General features: G+C 32.1%; 1 protein-coding gene across 1 annotated transcript in view; it reads left to right on the top strand.

Annotated features, from left to right (window-relative positions):
- The first annotated feature begins 772 nt into the window (after positions 1–772).
- Positions 773–19,352, top strand: part of LOC111687121 (protein king tubby) — a 145,294-nt gene continuing 126,714 nt past the window's right edge. The window contains exon 1 of the mRNA XM_046955334.1: positions 773–1,681. Coding sequence (XP_046811290.1) covers positions 1,640–1,681 — 42 coding nt within the window. The 5' untranslated portion in view covers positions 773–1,639. The remainder of the gene's footprint in view (positions 1,682–19,352) is intronic.

Below are 19,352 nucleotides of genomic sequence, written 5' to 3'. Positions count from 1 at the left end.
ATAGATAGATAGATAGATAGATAGATAGATAGATAGATAGATAGATAGATAGTTAGTTAGTCAGTTAGTTAATTAGTTAGTTAGTTAGTTAGTTAGTTAGTTACTTAGTTAGTTTGTTTGTTAGTTAATTAGTTAGTTAGTTAGTTACTTAGTTAGTTTGTTTGTTAGTTAATTAATGAAATAGAAGAAATGTTATCTCAAAAATTAAAAAATATGGCATCCCTTTACAGACAGCTGCAACCTGAAAATAAAAACAACAAAATCGAAAAATTTACTTTGTTATGAGTAAGGATACATACATGTGTTTTTTGTTGCTTTGTTTATGCATGTTACTCGTATAAGGTTGCTATAGTATCCTGTTAAACTAAATAAACATGCACTGCTACTTCTCTCACCCATTTACTCACTCACACTTGCAAAAGCAAGTCCTTACTGACAAAGTAATTTCCTGCTGTTACAGAAATAACTGTGAGAGCAAATGAATTACATTTTAAAGTAAAAACAATAACAGAGAGCAGTAAGCCGTGAGTGTATAGCGAAACAGAGATGAAAAAGAAAAAATAAGTAAATAACTGTTAGTTAAACTCATGTCCTTTTATTTATTCAGCAAAAAGGATACAACATTTCTGCAAAAGGGAAATTATTAACATTTTGTGAGAAAATGTTTTACATTATGGTGTGAATTTTTAACATTTTTTTTAAACGATTTACTTTAAATTTCGTTTATTATTGTTTGAAAACTGTTAAAATTTAGTTTGTGTTTAGCATTTAAACCGTCTAGTTGCCACAAGCGTCATTGTAAAAATAAAAAATAGTAATAGAGCACACGTTTTCTAACGAGAATATTTGGCATTTGACAATACGTGTATTGAAAGAAGTGTCAATGTATTTTGAAAGTAAATTTATTTAACTTCGCATTTCAATACAAATAAAAAGTAAAGAAATCAAAAAATGACGTCATTTATTTGATTTAGTGATTTATTTGTAATGAAAATATTATTAAAGTTCTAAATAGAATTTAACAAATAAGTGTGAATGAATAGTTTTACAAATAAATATTATCTGATACAAGAAAAAAGAGCAACAAAACTAGTTTGAGAAAAAAGTATATTGTAAATTTGACAAAAGCAAAAAGTGCATTTTTTTTTGCTTCAAGTGCAGTTAAAACGAATAAAAATTTTATATTCAATTGGCTTTTGTTTATGTCTAGTCATTGCCATTAAAAGCTGCCAGATGTTTAAATTTAACTAAATAACACGGGCTCTACAACTAAAATACATTATTTGTTTGATTTTTGTTTTGTGAGAGTGTGTATTTACTTTAACAAGGAGTTTAAAGCGAGTTTTGTGTTAAAATCCTTAAACAGCTGGTTATTGAAATTCGTTACGTGTGTATGTGTGTTGCATTTACTTTCATATGTTGCATATAGAAAAAAGTGTTCTGTTTTCATTAAAATAATTAGAACATATTTTAAGTGTCTTTTCTGACAGTTTAAAAGTGTGTTTGATTCAAGTGTTTCTTTCGAAAAACAAATCTCCTAAAATAACTTAAAGAATCCTTAAAATTTTCTTTGTGAATCATTCAAATTTTCCACCCAACTTTTGTTCATCATTAGCATACAAACAATCGCAGCGCCATTATGTCGGCAATCAGCAGTCGCAGTCAAAAAATGGAACAACAGGTTTGTATACAAAGAAATCAAATTCCCCAAAAAAACATAATTATTAACAACATGATAATCATCTTCATCGTTTTGTATTGTAATTAATGGAAACTCAAACTTTTGTTGTTGTACAAAATATTCTCTTCTTAGTTTTTGGTTTGATTTTCTTTATTTATTTAAGTGTGAAAATGTTTTTCAGTCACGTTATGTATTTTCTTTTAGTGTTAATTTACTTCAAAAATATTTGATTTGTTGGCAAAATTCAAAGGGTTTTAAAATTTAATAGTCTTTTGGAATTGTCAAATTTGAAAATAAATAATAAAATTCAGTTTTAATTCTTATCAGATAATATTGAACTTGTTGCAGTATCAATATTTTAGAAATTAATTGACTCTACCATATTATAGTCTACATTTTTTTGAGTCTCGCAAAATAATTTAGAAATCAATAAGGCTTCCTTAACAGAGGAATATTACAAGATATCGAACGAAGTTGAAATTTTGCTCAAATTCGGAACCGAGTGGGGCAACCTAATAGTAAAATTGAAACAATTCTTTAACCGAAAATGTTTAAAGATGGTAAGTTTTGTACTCTTAATGAAATTTTTATTTTAGTAATCAAAGGAGTATATCTGGAATTTAATAACTGGAATTTTCAAATTCAAAACTTTCGGATTCAGAAAAAACATTGTTTTTAAACTTTTATTTTGTTTTTTAACAGAATTTTTTTCAAATTTATTACAATCAGTCGAAAATTACTTTCGTTATTTTATAATTTTTTAAAAGCCTATAACTCATAAATAATATAAGATAAATATCACTCACAGGCCTATTTTTATAAGAAGTACATGTAGAAGGTAGTCGAGTAGGACTACTTTAAGACATGATATCGAATAGAGACACTTCCATTTCTTATTCTACTCCTTGAGCCATGGACATTTATTATAAATATATATTTCTGGAGGTAGTGCCTTAAAATTTTCTTATTATATACAATATACCCATAAATATGTGCTCTAACATCCGACGAATTTATATTTGTTCACTTCAAAGTGGTTCTACCAGACACGGACAGATCCACCCCTCAACCAAGGAAGCGGCAGTATACTTTGATGATATACATTTAGTAAGATACCCAGGTTCGTTTAGTCATTTTCTGTTTGATTGCGATCTTATATCTGGAACCATTGTCTCCTAGTGCCTAACAATTTCCATTACCGATAAGCGATTGGTCATGTATAAATGTCGAAGTCGTTTACGTGAACACCTGCCATGATGTACGTATATGAAATTTCCGGTACAATACTTTGCTCAGGTACTTGAGCTATCTAATCTCTGACTATTGCAGCCTCGTTACTTAACTTCCGAGATGTCAAAACATATCAGAGTTTATTCTGAACCTACCCGCACAAGGAAGGAAATTCAATAGCGACAATTGTATAAGATACCATATATTCATCTTCAACAATAACTCATTTTCAGAGCATAGTCCAACAGTCACTCCTCTGTGGGGTATCACAAATTATAGACTTTACGGTGCATCAGTCTTTTAACCGCAACTCACTCTTTCTGCGAATTTAGATTTAAATCACAGGCACTACGTGTAGCTCGAAGAAACCTCTACCAAACTGGAAGGAAAGGATATATTCCTGTGGGTAGAACCAGATTATGTCCATTCGAATCATTTCAAGTACTAGTCGAATTCGGAGTCATGACAGACTAGAGGTAACACCTTTTTACTCCGGGATTGCAATACACCAAGATTAGTGGCATTCATATAGGTCAATATGTCTAAGTTATTGATGGCGTGAACACCGATAACAGGGTTTTCGACAAATCGCAAGTGCCGTCTATCTTGTCTCACAGTGCCTGGTATATAACTAATATATCAGGGACCATTGTTCACAGTGCCTGATAATTTATATTTCCGCTTTGCGATCTGCATGGTGCCTAACCATTCAATAGGTCAAGTTCCTTGTTTCCTGTTATTATGGTAGATTATATGCAAATTTCAAATTGTAGTTGTTGCGATTTTCTTTCTGATAACCTTCATTATTGAATACTAATCCCTTATGGACCTTTTTGTTCTTTGGTTTAAATGATTGTATATATCATTAAAAAAATTTTTTAACATTTCTTTAAGAAATTGTCTTTAAACAGGTTTTCGGATTAATTCAAATTGTGATTATATATTATACAAAATTTTGGTTAAACAATCATATTATCTGAAATTTTTGTCAATCTATATATGTATATAAAATGAATGTATGTTTGTTTGGACTTTATAGACTGCTAAACAACTGGAGCGATTTTCCTGTATGTCTGAAAGGAACTATAAGCTACCTTTTGTAATTTCAAGTAGGCGAAGTGCCACACCCACATACAAAGTTAGTCTTAAAGGTTGCATATCTCAGAGCCCTAAAGTTTTTACGAGCAACTTTGACATCCATAATAATATTTGTGGACAAAATGGGCGGAATAGCTATAGTGGGCGTGGCACCTTACATATTAAGAAAATATAAAATCGGTATATCTGAGAAAATATAACAGTTAGAGTCCTCAAAAACTCGTTTATCTTGAAAATTATTAGGGTTAGAATCTTCAAATTTTGCACGAAGAGGCTTAATATCCATATAAAAATTTTGGGTAATAAATTGGCCGACTACCAATATTGCTTTTAGGATATCAAAATACACTGGGTATAGCTGGGTATGAAGTGTAGAATCAATTGCTTAAATATTTCGCAAGACATTTTGTTTTTATGTATGTATGTGTGTACAAAGTTAAAAGTATCTCCACTTTTCCTTTGGCAACAAATATGTATGTATTTATATTTAATAAAGACTTGAGTTCGTTAGTGCCCACTCGCACGTAATTCTTATAAAAGATATGGAGAATATTTCTATTGCAAATATTACAGTGTATAGCAAAATATTTAACAATTGCAAGTAGTCATACTAGTAAGAAGTTATAGCAGGGCAAGGCCCACAATATAATACCCTACACCTGTTACTGTTTAATAAGACTGTGGATATTTAAGTAAAATTTTGATGGGGGCTTTTTAGAGGGGCTAGGGTCAAATGAGGTCCTATAATTATAAAGTTCATCAGGATCATCAAGACTAGTATAGAACTTGGTTTTGCAGCTTTTTGTCGAGATACGAGTATATTAAACATAATTATGAACTTAAAAACCCTATTTGGAGGGTTCAGTTCTATGGGGCCAAGGTGAAATAATGGACCGATGTTAACTATTTTCAATAGGCTTCGTCTACAGTACCAGAAAAGATCATGTGCCAAATTTCATCTCTAAAATTGCGACCTGTAGTTGATTACAATGTATACAAGCCCTATTCGGGGGTACAGTTGTATGGGGGCCAGGTGAAATAGTGGACCGATCTTAACCATTTGTAATAGGGTTCGTCCCTGGGACAATAGAAGATCATGTACCCAAATTTCATTCAATTATCTTCAAAATTGCGGCCTGCAGTTTGATTACAAGGATTGCATGGACGGACGGACAGACGGACATAGCTAAATCGACGTAGAAAATGAATCTGAGCCGATTGGTATACTTTAAGGTGGGTATAGAACCAATATTATTGTGCGTTATAAACAACAGCACAAACCCAATATACCCTCCCCACTAAAGTGTAGGGTATAATAGTCACAATAACTAAAGTTGTTGAAACAATTAGTGCTTACACACTTAGTCTTGTGGATGGTAACCGACAGTTCGTAGTGACTGTTCTAAAAATCTGTCAATTTTCAAATTTAATTTATCTGATTCAACTATTGTGGAATCATTTGATAACATATTATCACCATATCTGTGTAGGATCGTTTGACTTTCATCTAGAACATTCACATTCCTCAACCAAGCGATACAATGTAGTGGCAAGAAATAACTTGTTCACGGCGATTATCACTAACTACTGGGCAAAAAAGAAATATCATTATGAATCTGTAGTGGAATGGTTAAGTGGGTGTATATGTGTAATCATCATATTCTGATTTCAACAATTAAGAAAAATTGAAACGGAGAAAGAAAAATTGAATAATTAAGTGTCAATATTGTCATACGATAATGATTGCAAATATGTAGACTTAAGTTGACAATAACTTTATGATTTCTCATTTTTTTAAGGATGTGTTTAACACATAAAAAGGAAAATATTCAAGGATTTAAGGATATTTAATATTCAAAGAAGACATACATATAATAAAATTATATCATAATTAAAGCTTAGTGGGGGTAAAATCAATATGTCATTGAAGGATAATTATTTACTGAAGTATTTTGATTACTTTCCATAACCTACAGAGGCAAATGATACTCTGGACACCGCCTTAAGTATTTTGGTGTATTTGTCGGTGCTTTTTCGGTACCTTCCTAATTGTTGACTCCTTTCCGGGGTTTGATCGTAACAGCCCTTCTAATCGGTAACTTTCCAATTTTAAAGATAACTGTTTAAGTGGCGAAATGTGACTTTGTTTTTGGCATAAATAGCTTTGGAGTTCTGGTCATCTTTTAATACCCTGCACCACTTAAGTGGGGAGGGTATATTTTCTGAGTCGATTTAGCTATGTCCATCCGTCTGTCTGTCTACAGGCCGTGATTTTGGAGATAATTCAATGAAATTTAACACATGGTCTTCTATGGTATCTAACATCAGTGCATTATTTCATCTAGACCCCATACAACTGGACCCGCCAAATAAATCTTTTAAGTTCATAATTATGTGTAATAAACTCGTATGTCAACAAAAAGCTGCAAAACCAAGTTCTATACTAGCCTTGATGACCCTCATGAACTTTATAATTAGTGGCCTCCGGTAGGTAAGAGGTTAGAATTCCAGTCTGGTAGACCGAATGTGGTGGGTTCGTTTCCCACCTGAGGCAATAGTTATGGAGAGCACAACAGGGACGATAGAGGCCTAGGTGTATTTCTTCGGATTTGAAGTATATATGTATATCCTCCATTCAAACTAATTAACTAAATAACTAACTATAATTATAGGGCCTCATTTGACCCTAGCTTCTATAAAAAGCCCTCTTCAAAATATGACTTAAATGTCCATAGTTTGATTTAACAATAAATGGCTTAAGTATATCTGAGGCAAGGTACAAAAGCGTTTCATTTTTAAAACTTAATCACATTTTACTTTTTGTAACACTGTAGGGTATTATATGGTCCAACTTTAATTTTTTGCTTGTTTTTGAAATACATTTCTCATAATCATCCAGAAATTTCCATTCTTTCATGCAAACAATCGATTTTGCACTAAATGTCCTTCTTCATGACCAGTCCAAGTAAAGTACCTACCATGGGAAGGGGGCACGTTATAGTTGGTGAGATGTCAATCTCCTCAGCATCACGTCCATTCTAAACTCACAGCTCTCATTTTCTTTTTGACTTTTTGACCATAGAAGATTATCTCGTTATTATCTCTAGATGACTTTAGGGTAAGATATCGGCTCTTTCATTTTATTCACTGTCAAGCTTTTTCTTTCTGTTCCTTGTTTTTGGGAGCTTGGGTTTGTTTATAAATTAGAAGACGGAAGTAAATTCAGTACTACTTGACATAGCGCTAGTTTGCTACACATATGTATATAAATTATATCTTGTGATTGACCTACAATCGTACTTGCAGATAATTGTAAATTCATATAATTTACTTAATTCCTAAAACGTTTCAGTAACACAATTCACGATTTAATTTATGAATTGTATATCGTTTGATTTTACAATAGTTGTCGACAAACAGTTGTAGCTTCCTACATGAAAAATGTGTTATCGACCATTTACATTAACCCACAAGTAATATTATAAGAATATGAAATCGTAGCGCTATTAAACTTACTGCTAAAATGTAATTTTCTTTAATGTCTTAAACCAAAATAAAGCGAATTTTAAACAACCCACAACTCGTACAATAACTTCTAAAATGAATAAATTGAACAACTTGTCTAATTTAAAATTGGATTAATTTAGTTTGATAACTTATTTTTAACATACAACGATACAACATAGCATGTGAATAAGACAAATAATTCTTAAGTTCACATTATTATTCATATGACAGCACATAGAAATACATACATACATATATTTGTACAACTCCACTACAAATATGTGTGTATATATGTATATAAATAAGAATCGATTTTAGGAACATACTAATTACATTATACATGCACATACAAATACATATACACACACTAGAATAAACATAAATGGTCATACATACATACGTATGTATGTATATGAATAATATTTATATAACTCAAAACTTAGAAAATTACTAGTGGAGTACGTATATATTTATACTCACACATACACATATACTTATTTTCTACTACACACTCCCACCCCTTTTATGTGGTCACTGAATGAAATGGGTTTCGTCAAACGAAGGGATATTTGTGAAATTTCATAATTAAAGCCAACTAAAACCTACATTAATCATTGATTATTTAGAATAAATAAATCAAATAAACTAAATATTTATATATATAATTAAATTGTCTTTAATGACATGATCCAACCAACAACCACACTTCTACTTAAACAATATTATGCAGGTGCAAATAAAGGTATGGGTTTAGAGAGATAAATTATTTTTTATATAGAAAATGATTATAATATAACAAAATCAAATATTACTTATGTTTAAATCGTGATTGTCATATTGAGGTAATTTTGTTAGTATTGTGTATGTAATTGTATGATTTCGTATATTGACAAATCTATGGACCAGACTATTGATTGATTAATCTATGGAATAGACAATTGACTAGTCTTTGAACCAATCTATGTACTAGCCCATGTATTAGTTTATGAATTAATCTATGGAATAAACAATTGACCAGTCTACAGTTCAGTCTATGTACTATTCTATGTACTGGTCTATGTACTAGCCATGAATTAGTCTATGGTCTTGTAATGACTAGCCTGTAAACTAGATCATTGCCTAATCTATGGACTAGTCTATTGACTAAACTATGGATAAGTCAATTGACTAAACTATGAAATAGTCTTTTGACTGATCTAAATACCACTATCTATTCAATAAATGGAACTATATTACCTAATGGACTAGTCTATGGACTTGTCTAATGACTAGCATATGTATGAACAAATCTTTTGACAAATCTGTGAACTAGTCCATTGACTTATCTATGAACTAGTTAATGTCTATTCCATGGGTTTGTCTCTTGATTAATCTATGAACTAGTCTTTTGACAAATATATGAACCAATCCATTGAAAAATCGATGTACTAGTCTAATGTTTAACTTATGAATAATTGACTAATCCGAGGGCAATTGTCCATTCTATGGACTGGTTAAATGACTAGTGTATAGACTAACAACTAAGCTAGGGACTAGCCTATTGACTAGTCTAATCTGTGAAATATTTCATTTACTAATCCGTAGACTAGTCTATGTGTAAGTCTATGGTCTTGTCTATTGTCTAGCATATGGAATAGTATATTAACTAATCTGTGGACTAGTCAATTGACTTATCTATAAACGGGTCTACTGACGAGTCAATAAAATATTGACTTATTTGCGGAGTAGTCTATCGTCTAGCCTAGGGACTAGTCTATTGACTGGCCTATGGACTAGTCTATTGACTGGCCTATGCACTAGTCTATTGACTAGCCTATAGACTAATCTATTGACTAGTCTATTGTCAAGTCTATAGACCATGGACTAGTCAATTGACTTATATATAAACGGGTCTACTGACGAGCCAATAAAATATTGACTTATGTATGGAGTAGTCTATCGTCTAGCCTATGGACTAGTCTAATGACTGGCCTATGGACTAGCCTATGGACTAGTATATTGACTAGTCAAGTCTATAGGCTAGCTTATTATTTAGTAAATAGACTAGTCTATTGACTAGTATATAGATTAGTCTGTTTAAAAGTCTATAGAGTAGTCTATTGATTTATTTATAGGTTTGTCTACTTAAAAGACCATAGGCTAGTCTATTGACTAATCTATGTAATAATCTATTGACTAATCTTTGGCTATTCTATTGACTAGTCTATTAACTAGTGTATAGACTATTCTATGGTATATTCTATTGTCCAGTATATGAAATACTATTACCTTGTAGACGGAGCATTCTATTGACTAAACTATCTAGTCTATAGACAAATCTATGGACTAGTATCCTATTGACCAGTTCATTTACTATTCTATAGACTCATCTATGGTCTAGTCTAAAAAATTAAATGTTTTATTTATTCAATGAATATGCAGATGCTGTAGCAGCAATAATAAGTATCTATTTACCATTTTTGACATGCTTTCAACAATTGTCTTACAAGTATCTGTGTAGTAAGGACTATTTTAACGAACTTGTCTAGTGAATAACAAATACTTAAAATATCAAATACTTAGTACTTGTTCGACAAGTTGTTAACAACAATGCCAATAAGTTGTACTTGGGTGTTTGTTTCATAAAATCGAACAAAATAATATTTAAATTTATTTTTTTTTTGTTTTTACACTTGACGACTTATCAAGACCAAGGTTGAAGAGATGTTTTACTTTTGTGGAAATATATTTATTGTTAGATATTTAAGAACGTTTTATTATAAAGGAAAGTTTATCAATGTATACTGGTTACATGGGAAGGATATATACAAATATCAGACATACTTGATCGTATACCAGGAAGGGAGTTAGTTGGAATTGAATACTGTTAAGCGGAATATTATAGTTTAAGTTAAACAGGCCTGGAGATCTAGTATGTACACCATTGAAAATTTAGATGCCAAGATATACTACCATCTACCTAATCACAACACCTGCCTGCAGACAAAAATTGGTCTAAACTATTGACCAAGGAGGATTATAAACTACAAAAATTAAGTCACCTTAATACATATAAAATATTTCTGTCGCCTAACTTTATGTATTCACTGTCTCCACAAATAATAAGGCTTGTCACTCAACACTTTTATTGAAGTAGTTCAATTTTTTTCTTTTTGCCCATTTTTATGTTATGTTTAATGTGCCGCCCCACACTTGCTTCGATTGTCAACATAGAAAAGTTTCTAAAAAAAAAACTTGGCAACCACTAAAATCCTTTTCATGAAAAAAAAACTTTATTGACAAATACAATATTTATTAGAAAATATTTATTTATTTATGGTTGTTTAATTTTTAAATTGCAGTCAAACTTTATGTTTACTTGTCGTCTTTCATTGCAACTACAACGATACAAAATAAAAAGGACATTCGAGTTTTGAAAAAAAATAAAAAAAAATAAACTAAAATAAAATGAATTCAATAAAAGAATTGTTGAAATGCCACATTTTCTTTTTTTGAATTTCTAACATAACAAAGTTCATTTATATACTTATATACAAATATGTGTGTATGTATATTTTGGTATCTGAGTATTTGTGTTAGGATTATTGTTTGTGTGTGAGTGGTGACAACAAAAAACTGTCTAAAACCATCAACGTACTGTATGAATGGTTTTGGTTTTCTTTTATTTGTATTTATTTTGTTGCCTTGGTAGCCATATAGTCATAATTGGGGCCATTCAATATATATGTTACCAAGCACCCAGCTGTTTTATAAGGAGTCAATGTAGCCCTTTTAGAGAAAGCTTTTTCCAAAGTTTCTAATAACATAGAATATAAACTAATGAATTATTTTGTCTATCAACACTTAAGTGCCCCTAAGTAATACAAAGAGTAGACAATTGTCTCTTTTTAGCGAAGCTAACTAGACTATGAAGTGTTTTTTTGTACAATATTAAAAAAAACAAAACAAATAATCAATTGTCCATTTGAAATCGAAACGAAGTCAATTAACTTTCTTCTAAGGCTGTCATCGTGATCTGCAAGATACATACATAAGTATGTATGTATATATGGGGTCACAAACTTTCTTCAATGTAGTACACGGATTTAATATTTCAATATGTTTTGCATGGAATTTTTTTTATTGTGGATTACACAGGACAACATAAATCAAAAGGAAAGCAGGAAAGTGAAGTCATGTTTTGTAGAAAATCATTGCGATACTTTATTAAAGGGAGTTTTGGACGTTTAAGATATTTTTAAAGAGAGGTTTGTATGGGAACTGGTGTTATACTTATCAAAAACTAATTTGGCCCTATATTTGAATAGATAGTAGTATATTCTATGTAATCATGGCATAAAAAGTCGAAATCAGAAGGTCCGATTGAATGGAGGCTTGGTAAAAGAATAGACCGATATCAGTTGACTTCGTCCCGGTACCCAAAAACACGTTTCGTCTTAATTTTTTCCAACAACCAGTATATAAGCGAATATATTGAAAATTGCGGCTTGTACCTTCCGCAAAAGACATGGACAGACAGTTGGACAGACGGACGAACATTTCTTATTCAACTCAGAAAGCGATTCTGAGTAGATCGAAATAAGATGTAGGACATATATTTTTGTGTGTTACAAATATCAGTACAAACGCATAACACTCTGCCCACTATAGAGGAAAAGGGTAAAAAATAACTAAACCTAGAAGAAGGAGATAAATCAAACGAACAACTTTGTAACATCTTAATGATGGTAGGATATCTCGAAAACTTGATGTAATTTAGTTCAGATGCTGATGCAGCGCAGCTTAATTTTTTTAAAAAAGTAAACCCTGACCACTGGGTAAACAGTTTGTTGGCCTGTGTTATTAACAACATAGAGATTTTTGATAAGTTCCTTTTAACAAAGCTTATTTAAAAAATATCATTTAATTAAGGTCTCGAGGCGACGACAATTAAGTTTTACCAAAGTGTTTCATCTTACATCTATTAAAAGTCTCAACTCAAATCTTGAAATATCGATCGCATTTATTCCATCAACCAATTAACTCCGGTATAATAGAGAGTCTGGTAGACCGGATGTGGTGGGATTGATTCCTACCTGAGGAGCGCACAACACGCCTAATAGAGACCTAGGTTCATCGGAGCTGATGAGCAATTCAAGAATCTTCCTTAAATGAAACTCAACAGGATATTTATATTTCTCTAGCCATGGTGTCGATCACTCCTGTTTATAATAAGCTTTGATAGAAAAACAGTTGATTCGGCATGCTCTTGATTAGAAGCTTCCTTATCAAGAGTATGCCGAATCCGTAATCCTGTGTATCCACTAGGAACACCTGCTCTCTAACATCGGGCCTATTCATTTTGAAAAGGCAGGTTGACATATTATATTGACATATTGGATTGGATCTCGTCTATATTTTTAACTCAGTTTTCTTTTTATCGACCGACATAGCATTCGGCATGTTAAATCACTCTTCCCTTTGAAGAAAAAGCATACACAGAAAAAATTCTCGGTAGTTTATTTTCAATTAACATGTTTTAGTTTTCTTTATTTTTTATTTAAACAAATTTTTATTTGTCTTAATTATCTCGTTTATTTGAAACTGTTTAAAACTTAAGTGTAAAATTTTGATTAAATTTTTAATTAATTCAATTAATTTTTTAATTGATTGAAAAAATTTTTCTGGCCTTCTTTTCTATTTTAGATTTATTTTTTATATTTTATTTTGAATTTTTGTGCTAGCAATTTTTATAATTCTTAAATAGTCAATAAAATTGTAGGCATATAATATTTAAGTTTCTTGACAATTTATGAAAAACTTTATATGTTAAATTGTGACAATAAAGTGATAATTTTTGTAAATGCTGAACGCATTGTTAAAGGTCTAGTATTCCTTTAACGTTGTGTGTAATCGATTAATAATTTGATTGTGTTAATCACCTTCTTAATTGATTTTTAAAAAATTCTCTATCAAACAGTTTAATTTATTTGATTAATAAATTAATAAAATATCAATTTCATATTTATTAAATATTTAACTTATACAATTAATGAATTAATCAATGTTAAATCTTGTTTCAATTATTGACATTAATTGTTCTGATTAATTCGTTATTTGGAAAAAAATATATATTTTTATTTTTTTACAAATTTGGTAATTGATATCATCATTTTGGTTATAGGTGCAAAACTTGCTTGATGCAATTATTTTGATAATTAAAACTGAATTTTAGTTTTTTCTGTGTACGCTTCTTCATCGCATAAAAATCAATCCAATATTACTCAAGCCGAAATAGCATGCACTTCCAACTGGGTACTAGTGCTGTTATTCGATTTTCCTGTTTTCAACGTATGTAGATAGCCATCGTCGTTTCTATTGGATTCATTCGTCAATATTTTCAACTTATGGCTTAGCAAACGTCAGGTTAACTTTCTAAAGAACCATTCCCTTTAGAGGAGATGCTTTTGCTTTCTTCAATTGTCACCAAGTAGCATGCTAGACAGTATAATAGTAAACATTGCGTGATAGCATATAACATAGAACCTAGGACTTCTGCCTCATCCACTTCTGATCGCAGCCATTTAGCGTAAGCAAAAGTCTTTTCGCTCACTCGAGGGACGCATTCTCGTTACTCTTTAAAGAATCGTTGGGTTTGTCGCCATGACGTTCAACGATGCTCTCGGCGGACCGCCGATGAACAAAAGTCCTTATGGAAGGTGTTTTGTGTCTAGAGGAAGTAGTTTTAAGTACATTGAAAGAGCCGTCAACGAGTTGCGGCAAAGGAATCCAACATTAGGGTCGGCTATTCCACATTCGCAAAGGGCACTTAGAAGACATCTTTGTCACCCGAAGACAAAGATGGAGATGACTTTGAAGCAGTAAGGACTTCACAGCTTGCCGGAGATATCTCACCGTTGTGCCCGATCAGGATATTTTCACGCCATGTGCACTTAAGTGTGGGAATCTTAAAGGATTCAAAAAGGACATCTCTGTTGATTGTCCTGTCTCAGTGGCAGGAAAAGTAATCAACCTAGCATACCGCCGAATATGAAAAACGGACGCCTGCTAGGTGGGAGGTGTTGATTTTAGTTTTGTGCTTGTCTCACGACCCGTCTGAGACGTGATCCCTAGGAGGCAGCCAGTTCAAGCAAAACTGTTTCCATCAGCATGGTCTAAGAGATTTATGACACTGAAGCCTTTACATTGTGACAAGACAACTTCCATTCATTAAGGGTGGTAATCAATCAGAAATATAACGACATCGTCAATAAAGGACGTTATTAGTTGTGGTTACCCATAAGGTTGACCCAGTCATGCTATGCCAGGTCCACATGGAACTCATCTAAGTATCAAATAAGGGTATCTGTGATTACAGACTGCAAATATCGGTTTTCATTGATCTACAATGATGACTAAATTTCGGATTTTTTAGTTGAGAATAAATCGGTACAACACTTTTTATGTTATTGTCCCACATATACATATGTATATATGTATGTACATGTATATGTTTAGAATGCTGACTAAGATGTTGTATACATTTCAATAAACGATTTTCTTATGTTTAAAACTTATATTTCTTCGATTCTTTTTATTTGTTTTTTTTTTTTTCTTTTTTTTTGTACAATGACAACATACTGGTGGGTTTCTAAAGAATTAAGTCAACATACTCTTAGCTGAAATATATACATATAGGCACTTCATCATAAACTTTTCATTTTAACCACAATATTTGGTGAACTCTGTGTTGAAATAGAGTGAGAGATATAAGAAGAAACAAAGTTTTCAGTTCTTATATTTGCAATACGTACATATTTGGCTAAAGGATTAAGAAGACATACTTAAATGAAAAAATCGTTTGTATTGAAGTTGTAGAAAAGCAAAGAATTGCAAAAAAAAAAATGATGCTTGTTAAATTAGACATTATAATATTAAAAATGATAGAAACTTTATGAGAAAAATATTAAAGTTTAAATAGAAGAGGAAAAAAACATAACTTTTGTTAAACTTTAGCCAAAAAAAAAATCCTTACAAAGGAACCATTGAGGTCAGTTTGAATATCTGCTTAAATATTATTTTCAAGTATAATCCACACCAACCAAAAGAATAAATTTGTTTGCTATCTCCCTATTTACATAGAATGATGAGAGTTAAAAGTGTAAAAAAATATGCAAAAAAAGATACGGAAGTGAGATACATATTTAGTGGATGATACTTATACTAAAACACTTTGATGTTGGTGAAATTCTTTGCCAAAAATTATGCTGAAATATTAATTAAGTGCTTTCTTTGCAGCAGTTAATAATTTGTTTACACTTAATGAGTTGGGGTTTAGATAAAATCAACACTTCTTGAATTTAAAATAATGTATTTGTGTTATCTTTTTTAATACTTTCCATTTATGCAACAAATCAAACCGCAAGGAACCGTCTCTCAGTGCTTCGAGAGACTTGATTCGTATGTGATGACTAAAATAACTTTGTCTGAGCTTTTAAAGCGCGGAATAATCACGTAGAAGGTGTCTTTGAACTCTTATGAAGTTCCCCAAAGGTCTTATTGTTGAGAACTACCATCGCCTTTCTGACAGGTACTCATTATATTCCGGTCATGGCTTGGTAGCTGACGTTGTAGGCTTTGAAGAACTACCAACTTTTCTAAGGGATTATGTTGCACGGTTTTGGTGGTGGACATAGGTCTGTGAGGTATTTCGCGTTCATCAACCACTTCATACCTTGTACCTATATACACTTTCATAAGTGACATAATTGCTAGTTAGGAAAGCAGTCTTAACGCCTAGTTTAATATGACTGCGAAATCAACAAGGGCCTGGGCAGATGGATCCTGACAGATGGATTCTCTATTTACACTCACCGGAATCACGTCCAACGATTGACCATATCTTCCAAGGAACTCAAAGCAGCACAAAATTCTCATTCGAAGAAGCTAGCAGATTCTGGAATCACCATTATCTTCTGATTCCTCATATACTCTGAGAAATTGTTCCGTAGTTTATAATACGATCGATCATAGCTCTAATCGAATCAGCGACTGACCACACCTTCCCAAGGAACTCAACAGCTAGCTTAAAAGGAAGCTCTGGAACTAACCAGTGCCATCAATTTATTAAGCGAGTTCTAGATCTTCCTTAGGATCTTCCAATACATTTTCTGTGTCTTCTGATCGCTGATACTCCATTTACACTGAGATATGGTCGTTTAGTCGTCGGCTATTGAGAACAAAATTTGTAAGGCACCTCCCCACGCTTACATGCCTTTGCTTTAAGGAGAAGTTTTTTTTTGCAGTGGCGGGCCTCTCAAGAAATAATTTCTCGTCCCTCGGTAGATGCTTAATATTGCGCTCGGCTGATGACTTTTCTAGCATAGGGAGAGGTACTTTTGTGGAAGCCGAAATCTGGCTCTTCTGTCACTGGGGATACAGTACTGTTACCTGAATGAAGGGACTTAACTGACTTTTGATCTTTAAGAGTTTCCGCTTCGACATGGTAATATAGTCCTCCAAATGGGACCTTAACTATGCTCCAGAAACTAAGACATTATTAGGAGACAATTCACTGACGTCCCACCAGAATGCCAAGCCGTCCAATATGGAACAAAAGTTTGATAGATTTCAGACATGCGTATGAGAATATAATGATTGGCTCGAATAGAGTCATAGTGCAAGGAACGGAAGGTTGAAGGCCCCAACTTTATGGGTTTTCGACCAGTCAAAGCTTGTTGCATGTATCACATAATTCGTCATCTGCTTATACCTTCCTTGAAATCCTTGGAAAACTACTGTTCTACCTCTACTAAACGTAACCACTCATATTATTTCATAGCAATCACACCCAAAGTTTATACGATTTATTCGCCCCATTAACAGGCTATAAAAAATATTTTTTGGTTCATTATGTGGAAAACGCACAGAAAGGTACAATGAACTTTTTACAATTGTTCACAAAATTTACAAGTCATTTGCTAGACTTAGCAAATTAATGATGGTTTTACAACAAATTTGGCAAATCACGAAACTTAATTGAAACAAAAAATTTCATGTCAAAATGTTAATAAACATTTCACTTTTACCATGATAACTCTTTTCCCATTAAGATTCACTTAAAGCTCAAAGGATAATTGTTGGTAGCATCTATTGTAGGAATGTTAGTGGCTTCAAATAAAAGGATATAAGTACATATATATATCTACAATATTTTTAAATTAAACTGACTTATTTTGGGCACAAAAAACACATTTACAATGTGGAGCCAACAAAGAAAAGCTTACAACAAGTTTAACCACAAAGTATTAACTTGTTTGCCAGAACAAAAGAACTGTTACTAAAGAAGGTTATACAAGTACAACTCAACAAATTCTTGGCTGACTTATTTGTAAACCTAAATGTATGCTACAATTTCTTTAGTTAAATATCAAAGCAAATTTAATATATCAAAAGTAAAAGTGGATGGAACTTTAAACCCAATAAAGTAAACATTTCACATTAATAAAATGTAGAAATTTTCTATGAAAATGTTAATTCCTAGAAAAGGTAACTTGATGAACTGTTGTTGCTAGCCATAAACGAAATTCTCCGAATTCTTAAGGACTTACAGTAGCGTACTTATGTTAACAATTTAAAAAGGGGAAACCATGCAATTACCAACACATACATAGCTAATGGAAAAAGAAAATTTATATATATGTATGTTGTATGTATGTACGACGCCAGCAAAGCTGAATATAAAAATAGTAGAAAATTACTGAAAAAGAAAAACAATACTTTGTACGGGAGTAAAACACACAAGAGTATTTATTTAATATGACCCAAAAAAATAAAGAAAAAAGCGAAAGAAAAACCTTATAATGAAATAAAAAATGTTTGGAAAATCCATGCCAACACATAATGATAATGCCATGTAAACTCAGTCGCATTTTCATATAACTATACGACCACTCTTTAGCCAACTTCCCAGTAGTTCTGGTTGATTTCGAAATTTCAATTCACTGAATAGGGATATAGCTCCATATGTATATAATTGTTTACAGCGGTTCCTAAGTATTATTCATGAAATTATTTCTCTATATTAATGATACCTACGTTTATGGAGAGCAAAAAAACTTCTGGTTAGGAAGATTCTGTCAAAGCTTAATGCTCCGTGGCCTTATTCTACGGAGAGTTTTTCAACCACAGGATGAGTTAGAGACCATCCATTTGAAATCCCTCATTGATTTGAAACCCCAATTTTCAAGATTTACTTAAACACCTGCCTTGTCAGCCTCATTCCACGGAGAGTTTTTTTAACCACAGGGTGAGCTAGAGACTACCCCTTTGAGATCCCTAAGAAACAGGCATATATTTGTATATTGGACAATCTTATAGTAGTTTGTTCAAGCTTTCCAATCTCTGACCAATGCTGCGTCGTTGCATTACTTTCCAGATGCCGTTACTGATGGATTCTACCGCTTAAATTACGAAATTACTTCAAGTCGTTCTTTGCATCGGAACGCCTTGAAGTCAACCCAACTACACCGACTTTTCACGAGTCTCTTCTGGAACAACATAGAATCTATCAAATAAGCTTAGAAAAGTTTTTATTCACATAGTGTGTTAAATCCAGTAAAAATAGAGTAAACTCTGAACATATGCTGACAACGAGGAAAATTTAAAAATAACACATCCATGGGATACCGAACATTCTTTCAATCCAAAAAGAATCCTCTTATTCGGCACGAAACATATCCTTCATACTAACTTTTAGAATGCGGTATGAGATCCTCCGATTTATCGTGAGTCTCATTCATTTAACATCATTTCATTTCTCTTTAAGATAACCAAACGGAACTTATCCCAACCGTAC

This window comes from Lucilia cuprina, chromosome 6, assembly GCF_022045245.1.
Source record: "Lucilia cuprina isolate Lc7/37 chromosome 6, ASM2204524v1, whole genome shotgun sequence".
Taxonomy (NCBI): Eukaryota; Metazoa; Arthropoda; class Insecta; order Diptera; family Calliphoridae; genus Lucilia; species Lucilia cuprina.
Note: the sequence above shows the minus strand (reverse complement) of the source record. Positions and strands in the feature narration are given on the sequence as shown.